This window comes from Monodon monoceros, unplaced genomic scaffold, assembly GCF_005190385.1.
Source record: "Monodon monoceros isolate NGI ecotype Baffin Bay Population unplaced genomic scaffold, NGI_Narwhal_1 Super_Scaffold_15, whole genome shotgun sequence".
NCBI classification, from domain to species: Eukaryota; Metazoa; Chordata; class Mammalia; order Artiodactyla; family Monodontidae; genus Monodon; species Monodon monoceros.
Window position 1 is genome coordinate 321539 of NW_021703771.1, and position 13203 is coordinate 334741.

Genomic DNA, 13203 nt, shown 5'->3' on the forward strand with positions numbered 1-13203 from the left:
GGAAAAGAAGTCTTCCATCTTAGCATTGCCTTTTCAGAAGTGTTTCCTTACTTCTGGATGTCTGGACCACTATTTGCAAGCTTGTTGGCTCAGTTTGAACCCTCTGCTTCAACAAGTTCAGGTGCTGATGCTCCAAGTGCAGATCTATAGAGGTTAGTGAGTCCTCTGACCCCAGGAGCCTCCTAACCAGTGATGGGATGGACCACTGTTTTCTAAGAAGCAGCAGCTTAAAACTATTGGGCTCCACAGGGCACACACGCTCAGCAGTGAACCACAATACCACATGACACATATAAACACGGCAGCTGCCGGAGTCGCAGGCCCATGACAATAGCAAAAGCTCTATCTAGTTTTTCATCCTTGACTGTCTTTTCCAAGCAGAGTAAGGTGATACCTCATCTGAGAGGCTAAGACCCACCCCCTCCCTCTTCCCCGCCCCCCAAGCTGATTGGTCCACTTGGGAGTTTGAGCCCAGTTTGAGAGCTTGATGAGAGCTCACCGGATATTTCATGTCAGCACTGCTTGTGACCATTATGGGATCTGGCTCACAAGACTCACAACTTGTATCTCAAGTTCTACAAGAACACTGGCTAATACTGATTTGGCTCTGCTTAGCTGAACTTATATCTCGTCCCACCAAGCTCATTTTTTCAAAAGCTTTCACTCTTCCAACTAGCATCACTATGCTGACAAACTTTTGGCATGAAAGCAGCTGACTGAACATGGGTTTTTTAAACTACACTATTGTAGATGTGGGTCAAGCATTTTATTTATTATGGTGTTAATTGTTCCCATGATACGTCGCCAAAATTTTCTCCCAATGGGCCATTAAATATTTTAACTTTGTCAACAGCCTTTTACCATATCAAAGTTTTAAACTTTTACGTAATGAAGGGGCATCATATATTTCTCAAGCTCTTTAGTTTTCCTTGACTTAGATGGATTCAAGAGTTTCCAAGGCAAGCAATTTCCTTAAGATGAAGGTGATTTGACTTTTATTCCCATAAAAGCCTGCCTGACCCAACTCTTTTTTGAAAGTGCTAACTTTGTTTACAGAGTATAACGTTTATAAAGAAGTTGAATAACTATGCAAGCACAGTCTCTAAGTAGAAGTTCTAATAAATCCTAAGATGCTGCAGTACACTGACCAAGGAAACAATGTGATCCCTAAAGCCCTCTCCAACCTATGCTCAGTGAAAACACCAAACAAAAGGCCTCAGTGTTAGTAGAAAGCCGAGTTCTTCAGAGCAGGTAAAACTCCTGTTTACTCCTTCCAGAGAGCAGAAGAGAAAGAGTTTTCCGACTAGAAATGACAGAGTTGCCCTTGTGTAACACAGAACAACCGTGATAAGCTTTACTTGTTAAGGGCCTAAATTACGAAAGAGAGTGGGACGGTTGTGAAAAGGAACAAAAAGGAAAAGCTCCAGCTTGGACGCAAAGAGTTCCATCGGTCCTTGACCAAGTCGAAGGCTCTTACAATTTTTAAAACGCTGCCTAACCTTCCCTCACCCGTGGCAACGCACCCAGGGAGCCGCAGCACAGAGGATGCGTGGCAGTCCGCAATGCCACGCTTGAGGCTGCCGCAACTGCCCGCGTGCGGAGCACGAAGGCGTGCCTAACAGAGCCTGCGGGCGGCAGAGCGCTCCGGCCGCGCCTCGCGATGCTCTCCCCAGGCACCTGCGCTCGCGCGGTCCGGGCCCGGGGGCCCAGGCTCCCCAGGGGCCGTCGCCCGGCAGCCGTAGGGCCACAGAAAAATGTATTTGACGACAGGGATCGCAAGTCGCAGGTGCTACGGTGAACCGCAGGCAAAGCCGACCGCGGTCTGACCTACAGCAAAAGGAAGCAGGGCCTGCACTGAGACCCGGTTCCGGCCCCGAGGGGACTGCGTTTTCAGTCGAGGCCAACGGCAGGCCTCGCCTGGTGACGAGAGCGCACGCACTCGTCGGGGTTTTAAGGAGGAAGGGCGGCACCTCCTCCCTCTCCCGGCCCTTCCCTCTCCCATCCCTGTCCCCCCTCCGCCACTTCCCGTCCCCGCCGGGTGGCGCTCCGACTGCAGCGCGGCGCCATTCATCAACCGGTTCACACCGGCAGCCGCCGCCGCTCCGTGACGTCCGCGGGGCGGGCCTCCGCCCCCGCTCGTCGGCGCGCGACCTAGGGCCCGGCTGCGATTGGTGGCCGGGGGGGGACGCACGTCAGGCGCGCTATAAATGGGAGGGCTTGTGACGCAAGGGCGCCTCGGCGCGCGTATTGGCCCCCTGGACTGCGGGCCGGTGAGGCTGCGCGCCCTTCTCGGAGCCGCTCGCTGCAGACCGAGTCCGGTTGCCCCGCCGCCGCCGCCGCCGCCGCCGCCGCCGCCGCCGCCGTCGCAGCAGCCCGCGAAGCCGCCTCCGCCGCCTCCGCCCCGCGACGACCGCCGCCGCCCCTGCCCTGCCGCCGCCGCTTCGGGACCGGCTGTATGATTAGGCCACAATCTTCAATGAGTAGACATATTCCTGTGAGTACCCGCGCCGCCGCCTTTGTTCGGAGCCCGGCGCCCGCCCGCGTCCCGGTCCGAGTCCCGGCGGTCCTGGCGGCGGGCGGGTGCCGGGGACCGAGCCCGGGGCGCTGGGCGGGGCGCCCGGCGGCGCGGCGGCCCAGAAGCCGCTTTGTGGCCGCTTCTTCGCCTGCGCGTCTTGCGGGCCCGGCCGGCGCCCCGAGGCCCCTTTGTTTGCCGCGGGGCCCTGGGATCGGGGACGTGGCCCGGGTGGGGCGCGGGCTGCGCGTCACTGCGGCGGGCGCGCCCCCAGCCCCGGCGGGCGGGCGGGCGGGAGAGGCGGCTGCGCGCGGGCTGGGCAGGGCTCTGCGGCGCGGGGCCGGCGGGACTGGGCCTGTGGGCTACCGTGCGCTCCGCGGCCGGGACCGGCGCTCGGACAAAATGGCCTCGCCGCCCCACTGAAGGCGCGGCGCGAACCCGTGACCCGGGCCGGCGCGGCCTCGCCAGGTAAGCCGGCCGCCGCGGGGGGCGCGCCCCGCCCCGGGCCGCGGGAGCGAGTCCAGGCTTGTCCTGCGCCGGGGCGGGCTGGGCCGGCGGCGTCTTGCGATCGCGGGCTCTTGGGCTGTGCCTGAGTGTCCCCTGGCGAGCCGTGTGCTTGCCTTCTGTTGGCTTGTGGCGAGCCACACCCACGGCTGTGAGGCTGAGCTTGTGCCCGTGGAACCCGCTACCGTTCCCAGTGTGTGAGGTTGTTGCGCTGTAGCTGGCACCGTGGGCTTGCTTGGGATCCAGATTGTGAGCCAATGCTTCCTGGTACTCTCTCTCTCTCTTCTTCTCTCTTTTTTTTGGCCGCACCGAGCCGCTTTTGTGGGATCTTAGTTCCCCGAGCAGGCATCGAACCCGGGCCTTGGGCACTGAGAGCGAGGAGTTCTAAGCCCTGGACAGCCAGGGAAGCCCCATCTTGTTACTCTTTTCGTATGAGTTTTGTTTGATGGCAGAAAAAAAATTGGAGACCAGAAAACCAGATCATTCCCAGGAGTGAGCAGTATTTTTTTTACACATGCTTTATTCCGGGTGCGTTATCTAAAACACAAGTAGATGTGGAACAGACTCGCCAACGAATCGTTGGACACAACAGAGATTTGTTGCTCGGACTCTGCAGTAGGACAGATCGGTTTAGGCTTCTGCACTGAAATTGGTCCCCCATGCCCCCGTGTGTATTATTGCGGTTATATGCAGTGGGAGGGGAACAGTTCCTTGATATTTCCAGACTTCCTATCATGGATGGTTTTTCCTGGGGCAGAGAAATGGGGAATAGGGGAGTGTCTCGGGCAGAAGAGAAAGATGTTAGGTATTAGTGGTCATTTCTGCGCTTGTGGAAATCCATCGTCCGTCTGTCCATCGTCGTCCCGTCCCCGTCCACCCCAGCCACTGGGTGCTTCCACTCAGTAAAAATAACCAGGTCACCAAAGGACTTATTCCTGTATTGCTTTCTGTGCTTTCTCATGAAACCTCTTGCTTGAAAGGGGTGGATATGGCCAAACTCAGCTATAACAGGAGTTTCAGCTGTTCAGTATGGAAATCGGTGGTGTGCAATACTGTCTCTTCAGAAATCGGCTTTCAGTTGAAAAAAGGTAGTACCGGAAATCAAAATACTGAGATAAGAGCCCTTGACCTTAACAGCTTTGCAGATCACTTTAATTCATCATTGTCATTGGAAAGGTGCCAGAATACACTTTTTATTCTAAGGAAGTAGTGTGTAGGATTTGAAGGGAAAGTATAATTGAAATTATTTCCAGTTACTGCTGTCACACTGTTAACAGAACAAAGTCCTCAGTAGCAATTTAATCACTGATTTTCTTAGCCCAGCTTGCAAGTTGATGAAGTAACATCTGAGGGTGGGTTTGAACAAATTTGGATTAATGAAAGTTACCTTCCTTATGGGACACCTATTAAGACATGATTCCTGAGGCTAGTTCCTTTATTTTCACAGATAAATGAACTGGGTTTTTGACTTAATGTTTTCTGTGATTGGCTAGATCTTCATATGAATTATTGTTCAAAACTTAGCAGCATTCTTTTAGAAACTATAACTAGCGTGGGACTCAGTGAAAATGAGATGAGATAGTTTGAATGTAGTTTTAAGCCTTTTTTAATGCTTAAATTTAAACTTAAGCATAGTAAACTAAGGGAATCTTTTGATTTCAAAAGATTTTATTTGGTAAATTATCCATGAGAATACCTGTGAAGAGTTTGGGGCAGTGGCTGGCTCTCAGTGCTCTTGTTGACCTGCTATTAATTTTTTTTTTTTTTAGTCCTCTGTTTACTCCCAACCACACAAGCTCCTTGTAAACTACTTGGAAGAAGACTAACGTCAACATCAGTGTTTTCCGTGTATATATTATGAAAATATCCTGTGAATATTCTTGTAATATTTGATACTAACATAAAATTAATTTAGATCTTTAAGGGGAACTTGGGGAAAGTATAATTGGTGGTAGCCGTTACCTTGCTTTTGAGACCTGTGAAAGAAATGTAAGGTAATTTACACCATCCCACCACCACTACTTTTTCTTTCAATTAGATTTCAGTTTATGACAGGATAACTGAAACTTCGGTTTTAAAATACAAAAGACTATTACAATTATGAACGTCTTTTTTATAGTTATAAATGGAAGTTCTGTGTACGTGTGTGTGTGTGCGCGTGCATGCGCGCTTATGTTTCACGTAAGTTGAAAACTTGATTTCAAGTTGATTAATTTCCAGAGACTCAGATGAGAAATATCTGTTAAAGCGGAATGATAAGTTAATAGGTTGTTAAGAATCAAATGAAATAGTATATATGGGAGCATTTTGAAAACCAGTTTTGTTTTTTTCTTTTAAGAATATATTGACTAATATATTGAATTTTGTAATACATAAAAATATTTTGGTAGTTGGAAAAATCAATGTAGAAAGTTGTACGTGATAATTTAGAAGAATGTAAAACAAGTAGCCGGGTTTTAAAAGGAGTAATTAGTAGAAGAATGTATGTAAGGGATATTCATCAAATGTAACGATGTGAGGGGTATTTACTTAAAGTAATCCTTGCTTATTGATCTAATCTGTAATCACCTTTGTATTTTGTGGTTCAAGTAAAAGTTTAAAAGGTGGCTTGGGCCCAGATTTGGAAAGATCGTTGTGCCCTTAAATACTGTCAAAGCATAACATGTTCCTTTTGAATTGAAAACAACTTTTTTTCTCTCTTTCTTTTAAACAGCAGTTCTGTGGTGTTCTTGGTCACACATTTATGGAGTTTCTGAAGGGCAGTGGAGATTACTGCCAGGCACAGCACGACCTCTATGCAGACAAGTGAACTGTAGAAATTCATTACTACTCCACCAAGAAGCCCCCATAAGAGTGGTGAACCTGGACACGGAAGTGTTGAATTGAAATCCACAGAGCATTTTTTACAAGAGTTCTGACCTGGATGGGGTAAACCTCAGTGCACTTCCTTTCTCTTGCCTCAGTATTACTGGATTGAAGAATTGCTGCTTCTTGTCAGGAGGTTCATTTCATTTCCCATTACTCCCAACTTCATACTCAAAAGCACTGAGAATTTCAAGTGGAGTATATTGAAGTAGACTCAGTTTCTTTGCATCATTTCTGTGTTCAGTCTTTTAAATTGTTTCATAACCCTATTGAGTGTTTTTTAACTAAATTAACATGGCTCGAATGAACCGCCCAGCTCCTGTGGAAATCACTTACAAGAACATGAGATTTCTTATTACACACAATCCAACTAATGCGACCCTAAACAAATTTATAGAGGTAAGTTTTGATGCTTTTTAATGTCTTGAACTGATTGTAGTTTAATAGTGGAGCCTTTTATGTAACAAAATAAAATGTGAGGTGTTATGACTACAGTTCCAACTCTCAGAAGTACTAGTGTCTTTACGTTAGAGGTGAATTATTTTATACATTTTGAGGAGAACATGTACTTGAGTTAGTTTAGATTTATAAGTTAATATCTAGTTCTTCATGCCTCACAGTTTGCTTAATTTAAGTGTATATGTGGACAGTATAACAGTATGGCTCTTATCTTACTAGAAATTGGTTGGCGGGAGGCTCCGCTTGTGGGTTTTTCACATATTTGCTTATTAGCATAATGACGGATACTATAAACCAGGATTAGTTTATGTCTTGGCCCCCTTTTGATGCTTAGAATGTAATTATCAGCTACTGATCTACTAATTCTATTTCTGGAAGGATTGTAATGCTGAATAATTTATTTGGATGCATACACATTTTATTTTATAAATATCTATAGATAATCAGAAACAACAAATAGGCCTTCCAGATCATAGAAATATTTTTATCTTTGATTGTCGTCTGTATATTTTTTAAATGCCAAAAGAATTATAATTAGTAATAATGCACTATGAGTCTTAAAGCCTCTAGTCTTAAATGGTGTGGGGTTTTTACACCGCATTTTTGAGATTTTACTCTCTGAACATACTTTTAAGGCTCCAAACTATACACTGCACTGCAAATGAGCAAAAGTTTAAAGAGTTAATATAAGTCAAGTCAGATTGTTTATAGTCATGAGTGATTCCTTTGGTCCTTTGTTCCTGAGTTGCTCTTTTGTTAGTGCTTCGTCTAGCCAAGGTTACCGTGACTATAAACGACTTCAGTATGTGAAGGGCCATGGGATTTTTTTGTAATATAAAATTTATTAAAAATATATGATGTTTAACAATTCCCTTTCCTTTTAATGCTATTTTAGTATTGTCACCTAAAACAAGGCTTGTGACAATAAGACTTGACAAGACCGTGTTAAACATACATGATTTTCTGTTAACCTGTTAGAGAGGTGATCAAAATGGCAAATGGTGAGCAAGAGTGACATGGTTATGAAGACTTCATGTGCTTTTTTATATATGTTTTATCCAGGAACTTAAGAAGTACGGAGTTACCACAGTAGTAAGAGTATGTGAAGCAACTTACGACACTAGTCTTGTGGAGAAAGAAGGCATCCATGTTCTCGTAAGTGTTTAATGGTTCCCATGTGTTCACAGTGCTGTGCTGCCAAAGTTTATTCATTCAGATAAACCACTGGCTTCAGAAAGCTTAATTGTTTAAGTTGTTGCAAAAGTATACACTGTCTTAAGGTCTAAATAAAGGTGAAAGCTGAGCAGAGGCTTGAAGCAATAAAAGATCTTCATAAAGACTCAGCATGTATTTGCATTTCATTGACAGTGGGGTTTCATAAAACACTTGTTTAAACGTTAAAAGAAAATGCTTCTGGCAACATTTGGGTGTTAGAATTTTAGAATTATTATACCAATTACATTAAAAGTCTAAAACGTGTATTCTTTTGACTTAGGATTGGCCTTTTGATGATGGCGCACCACCATCTAACCAGATTGTTGATGATTGGTTAAGTCTTGTGAAAATTAAGTTTCGTGAAGACCCTGGTTGTTGTATTGCTGTTCATTGTGTTGCAGGCCTTGGGAGGTAAGAGAATTTCTTAAACCCATTTAATGATACTGGTCTTCATTCTAGTTAAAGCTTGATTTTGACTCCCATAAAGACGCGGTTGTCAGTTTGTGAATCAATTTGCTTTGTCAGGTTACTTACTGAGTTAAATTTAAAAGTAGATGAGTGTAGCAGTAATGTGTTCCAGTACATTTGGAACTGACAGATGCTGTCGCTGAAATTTATACTTGCCCATGTGGGCGGAATTACTTAATTGTGTGTTCTAGGTTGTATCCATAGTATTGGGAATCACTGTCCAAGCTCATTGGAAAAAGGATCATGAATTGTCTCTAAGGTGTTTTTGCACTGCATATGGTGAGTTTGTGGCAGGGTTCTTGATCCTGGAGAATCCTGTTTCAGTAGGAAGTCATTACACAGCAGTGCCAAAATATACGTGTCCGTAGTTGTAAATTGCTACCACCACCCTCGTCCCCCACTGCTCAGACCATGGCCCTGGGGAGGCTGGCGTGAAACATGTCACAGTCTCATTGATAATAAAACAAAGAAAGCAGTTTTTTCCAGAAGATCTTTAGGTGGAAAGTATTTTTCACTGCTTGGAATTTAGAAAATATTGTCCACACGTGTCACGATTTACCCTCTCCCTTAAATTTTTTCAGGACTGCTCTCTAGTGATACAGGTCTTAATTTCTAGGCTTATTTGTATTAGTTAAGGACATAGTTGTCTTTTTGGTTATAGATTAAAAACCTGGGTTTGATATGAAAATAATGGTACTTTATTAATTTAATTTTTAACATGAAGTCCAACATTTTCCATAGGTATTAACATAGGAAGTGCGGTAAATAATAGTGCTTTCGGATTGGGGAATGTTCGGAGTATTGAATTTTCCAGGATTTGACTTTGAAAAATAATTTACTATAATTCTTACCTTACCAGAGCTCCAGTGCTTGTCGCCCTAGCATTAATTGAAGGTGGAATGAAATACGAAGATGCAGTACAGTTCATAAGACAGTATGTATTTAATACGTTCTTTCCGTTTGCACTTTTTATTTCCTCGTTGAATGTTAGCGAATTTAAGTATATTACTAGGAAAGCAATTTATTTTCAAGAGCCTATCTGACCATTTTGTTCACTTTTAAGATAGTATTACCACCAGGGAGTATCTTACTTGTTTGCATTCCATGTAGATACTCATATTACAAAGATTCTAATCCAGTAATAATTCTGTAAATTATTGTTTTACTTTAAATTCTTGACTGAATATGTTGCTTGTGTATCTGCCCTTTTATTGAGGTATAGTTAGTTAAAATGCAGATATCAAAGGTAGATGAATGGATGGTAACAGCCAAATAAAATAACCACTCAGTGCAATATACAGAATATTTTGATCATTTCAGAAAGTGCCCTCAGGCTGTTTGTAGTCATCTTCCCAACCACCAGGGGCAATCTCTTTTTGACTCATATTACAATAAGTTGGTTTTGCCTTTTCTTGGACTTTATATGAATGAATTTGTAACTTTGGACTACTTTATAACTACCTCTCAAAAAGATTTAGAAAATTAACTTTTTATGGCCCTTTTCCCATTTACACATGGATGCTGATCCATATTTCTACATTAAGTCACAATGTAATAATCAAAAAATAAATTGCTACAAGAAAGGTGATGATTGCCTCCTATAGAACAGTAAATGTTAATTATAGAGGGACTTTGCTTTAATTTGTCTTTTGTTTTCTTCCTTCTAGAAAGCGGCGTGGAGCTTTTAACAGCAAGCAACTTTTGTATTTGGAGAAGTATCGTCCTAAAATGCGGCTGCGCTTCAAAGACTCTAATGGTCATAGAAACAACTGTTGCATTCAATAAAACTGGGGTGCCTGATGCCATTGCTTGGAAGTGGAACCTAGACAGGACGGGATTTGTCGTACATGTTAGCCAGCGTGTTGGCTTGGTGAAGTCTGATGAAACTTCTATAGGAGTGTTGAAACGCAGTTTTACCAGGCCACAAGCCTGGCAGAATTGCACCCTCTGTTTGGGTTATGATCAACCTACTTGGACACTTAGCAAAGGATTCTTGCTGTTCAGCATTTAAAATGTGCTTATCGTTTGTACCAATTGACTTTTCCTGAAATCATGCAGTATGGAGTCGTTCATGTCTTTAAATCTGTTTCCATGCCAGATTCTTATCAGTATATAAGAAATTTAGAAAGACTAGGTGCCAAAATACCCAGCACAATTCTTGTTGTTTTTAGTATCGTATCGAACTAAAATCCCAGGAACTATGAAAACTCTGGACCTTATGTGTTTTATTCTTTCCATCATTTCAAACATAGAAAGTAGGGCCTATAAGGTTATTTGATCACAATATGTTTACATCTTCCACATTCATACCAGTATACATCAGATTTGCTCGTTTGTTTTTTTTTTAATCAAGTCTTACCAGTGATTATTTAATGTCTTTCTATAAATCTCATTTTGTGCTGTCATGGAAGACCTCCGTTTTGAAAATCTACATTGTACAGAAGCACATGTCTTTAATGTCTCCAGACAAAAAAGCCTTACAGTTAATTTTAATGTTTGCACTTTGGGGTGCAACTTACAGGGAGGGCCTGAAAAAAGGAATGGGGGGGGCTATTAAGTATTTTTAGTAAAATGTTGCCTTTGTCTTGTGCAGAACATGTAGAATATGCGCTTTAATTTAGTAAATATTTTTTTAAAAGGTAGAAATAACTTTGTTATGGTAGCTAAAACAATTCTTAATCATAAAATTTCTGAAATTCTTGTAATTTTTTTTCAAACTTATCTGAAGTTGTTAACCAACTTATTTTTGTTTGAAGTGTGATTCCCAACCTTTCTTGCAAAAAAAAAAAAAAAAGTGGGTTTCTGCTAATGAATTGAGCAGACATTTAATATTTTATATGCCTTTTGAGCTGTGTAACTTAATATTTGGATACTTGACAATTTGTTTTATTATGTGATTGATAAAATGGTGATGTGTATTAATGTCAGCTCAACCATATATTTATACTGTCCGGGAACATGTGGCTATAGTTCTGTGGGAGAAATAATTTGTCAGTGTTCACCAGCTTGTAAAAATCTAGTGCGAGAGCTTAAACGTTAAATAAATGATGAAATGCATTTATCGTCATTGAAGTTGTTTTGCTTAAAGTTAACTTATTTTGTAGAAAACGATATGAAAGAATTGCACTTCACTTACTGCCCTTTGAAGCGTGGATTTTTTTTTTAACAAATGAAGGATTAAATGAAGTTGGCGTTGTGATAAGCTCCTTATAATTAGGCAGGGAGCTATTTAATATTAAAAGTGCTTTCCACTATAAACTTCTTTTAAGGTTTAGATAATCATGAACCAATGTACTCTTATGTACTGAGGAGAAACTGTCGTGGAGGAAGGCCATGATTTGAAGCTCAGTTCCACCAACTAAGTGGTTTTGGGCAACTTAACTTCTGAGCATCAGTCTTCTCATTAGCATATCAATAATTACATACCTTTATAGGTTTTGAAATTAATTCAGACATAAATTTTTGGCATGTGAGGTCTTAATAAGTGTTACGTTTCCTTCAGTAATCTGAAATACTTTTGCATAGCTCGTGTTAATCTAAAAGGAAGAGATGTCCTTGTCTGATAACCCTTTTTTTTAAACAAATAGCTACAACTGACTAAAAGCCTCAAAATTTGAGTAAAAAAATGATACACCATCTTATGTTTTAAAGAATTTGCTTCCATTTTTTCATACCAGTTTAGCATTTAATATACTCCATTCTTGAAACTTAGGCTTGTTGTATGCATTGAGTTGTGAATGGAAGAATTAGTAGTAATTCTATAATTTGATATATATTGCCAGACTAATCAGTTGATTAATGTAGTATCATAGCTACTTACATAGTAAGGATCTTATTGTCAGGTGATTTTCATAATTCAGTTACCTTATAATCCTATATTAGTTATCCCACATTTACACATAAGGGATATGAGCCTCTAGTTAGGTGATGAGCTCATAAGTGGTAAAAACAGAGACTCAAACCTGTGTGACTGTCCATTCTACCACACAGCTGTGACTATGTATATATGCCTGGCCATTTTTTTATGTTATCAGTTGTTAAAGCTCTTTTATAAGTTTTCAAACTCCTGCCTATGGAGCCCATTTTGTTTAAGGACAAAGTGTTCCACAACATTGATTTTGTAAGTTTCTTCATTTAGATTAAAACCTTTTTTATTTCTGCAGAAAATCCCTTTTGAATTAAGTCAGGATAGGCTAAGGTAACGCTGCAGAAACAACCAACCCTGAGAGTAACTGGGATTTATTTGTCACTTAAGTGTCATGTCTATCAGAGGGACCCAAGCTGTTGGAGCACCTACTCTGGGACAGTGCTTGTTGTGACAGAAGGCAAAAAAGGCTTTGGAGTGTCACAAATTTCTTGACTAAGAAATCATGCTTAATCACTTTTATTCAACTCATTGGACAGAACTGGCCACTCAGCACGGGAAGTGCAATCTATCGTGTACTGAAAAGCCAGAAATACACAGTGTTAATCACTACCACGTCACTTATAGAGTGGATTTATATTTAAAGAGTATATCTACAGCAACATCCCACAGAACTGAAATATTAAGCATTAGGGGATAAGGTTTCCAAACAACCAAAATAGAGGTCAAGAAGTTTAGTGCTTATTGAAGTGTGTGCTTATTAGGGAAACATAGGTGCTTATTTAAGCCTATTTAATCTTAATTTAGATAAAACTAAGGTAGCTGTGGTAATTTGGTTTACTAGTTAGTGTTACATATATACGACTTAGTTTTATGTTTGCTAGTATTTACTCAAGTATTAAATGCCAAATTTAATTATCAGATGCTTTTTGTAAATCCAATACATACATATCCTTCGAGGAAAGAAGCATTTTTTCTTTCTGAAAGTAATAGTCTGTGGTTTGTTGGCAGGGCTGGGGCAAAAGAAGAAGCAAAATTGTAGCCCTGAAAGAGCTACTGAATTTTCAGTTCACTAGAATCAGGAAATTGTGCAATAGTTCCACAGGTGTCCATTGAGTGAACATTATATGCCATGTATTTGGCACTGAAGACAAAGTGATTAGGACAAACTTGGTCCCTGCCTTCATGGAATTTAGACTAGCACATCAAATTTAAACTGCTGGGTATCCCATAATAAAAGCCAGTGTATCTAAACCAACACAACCTCTACCTAAAGGTTTTGGCTTGCAAAAGAAGTATGTTAAAATACCCCTGC

General features: G+C 41.8%; 1 protein-coding gene across 3 annotated transcripts; it reads left to right on the plus strand.

Annotated features, from left to right (window-relative positions):
• Positions 1 to 2350: 2350 nt before the first annotated feature.
• On the plus strand, positions 2351 to 11075 carry PTP4A1 (protein tyrosine phosphatase 4A1). Of its 3 annotated transcripts, none has more exons than XM_029224275.1 (6): positions 2351 to 2494; positions 5730 to 6280; positions 7403 to 7495; positions 7836 to 7966; positions 8883 to 8957; positions 9691 to 11075. In XM_029224275.1, the coding sequence occupies exons 2-6, from the start codon at positions 6176 to 6178 to the stop codon at positions 9806 to 9808; spliced, it is 522 nt and encodes a 173-aa protein (XP_029080108.1). In that variant the 5' UTR covers positions 2351 to 2494; positions 5730 to 6175; the 3' UTR covers positions 9809 to 11075. The 3 variants fall into 3 exon arrangements, with proteins under 3 accessions (XP_029080108.1, XP_029080110.1, XP_029080109.1); XM_029224277.1 differs by having other exon boundaries at positions 2360 to 2494; positions 5733 to 6280; XM_029224276.1 differs by lacking the exon at positions 2351 to 2494 and having other exon boundaries at positions 3087 to 6280.
• Positions 11076 to 13203: the final 2128 nt, after the last annotated feature.

Excerpts from the sequence above, each read along its gene's own strand:
- PTP4A1 (XM_029224275.1), top strand. The coding sequence starts at position 6,176 with ATGGCTCGAATGAACCGCCCAGCTCCTGTGGAAATCACTTACAAGAAC. Across the intron at positions 7,496-7,835 it reads AAGAAGGCATCCATGTTCTC|GATTGGCCTTTTGATGATGG; the intron begins GTAAGTGTTTAA and ends CTTTTGACTTAG. Across the intron at positions 8,958-9,690 it reads GCAGTACAGTTCATAAGACA|AAAGCGGCGTGGAGCTTTTA; the intron begins GTATGTATTTAA and ends TCTTCCTTCTAG.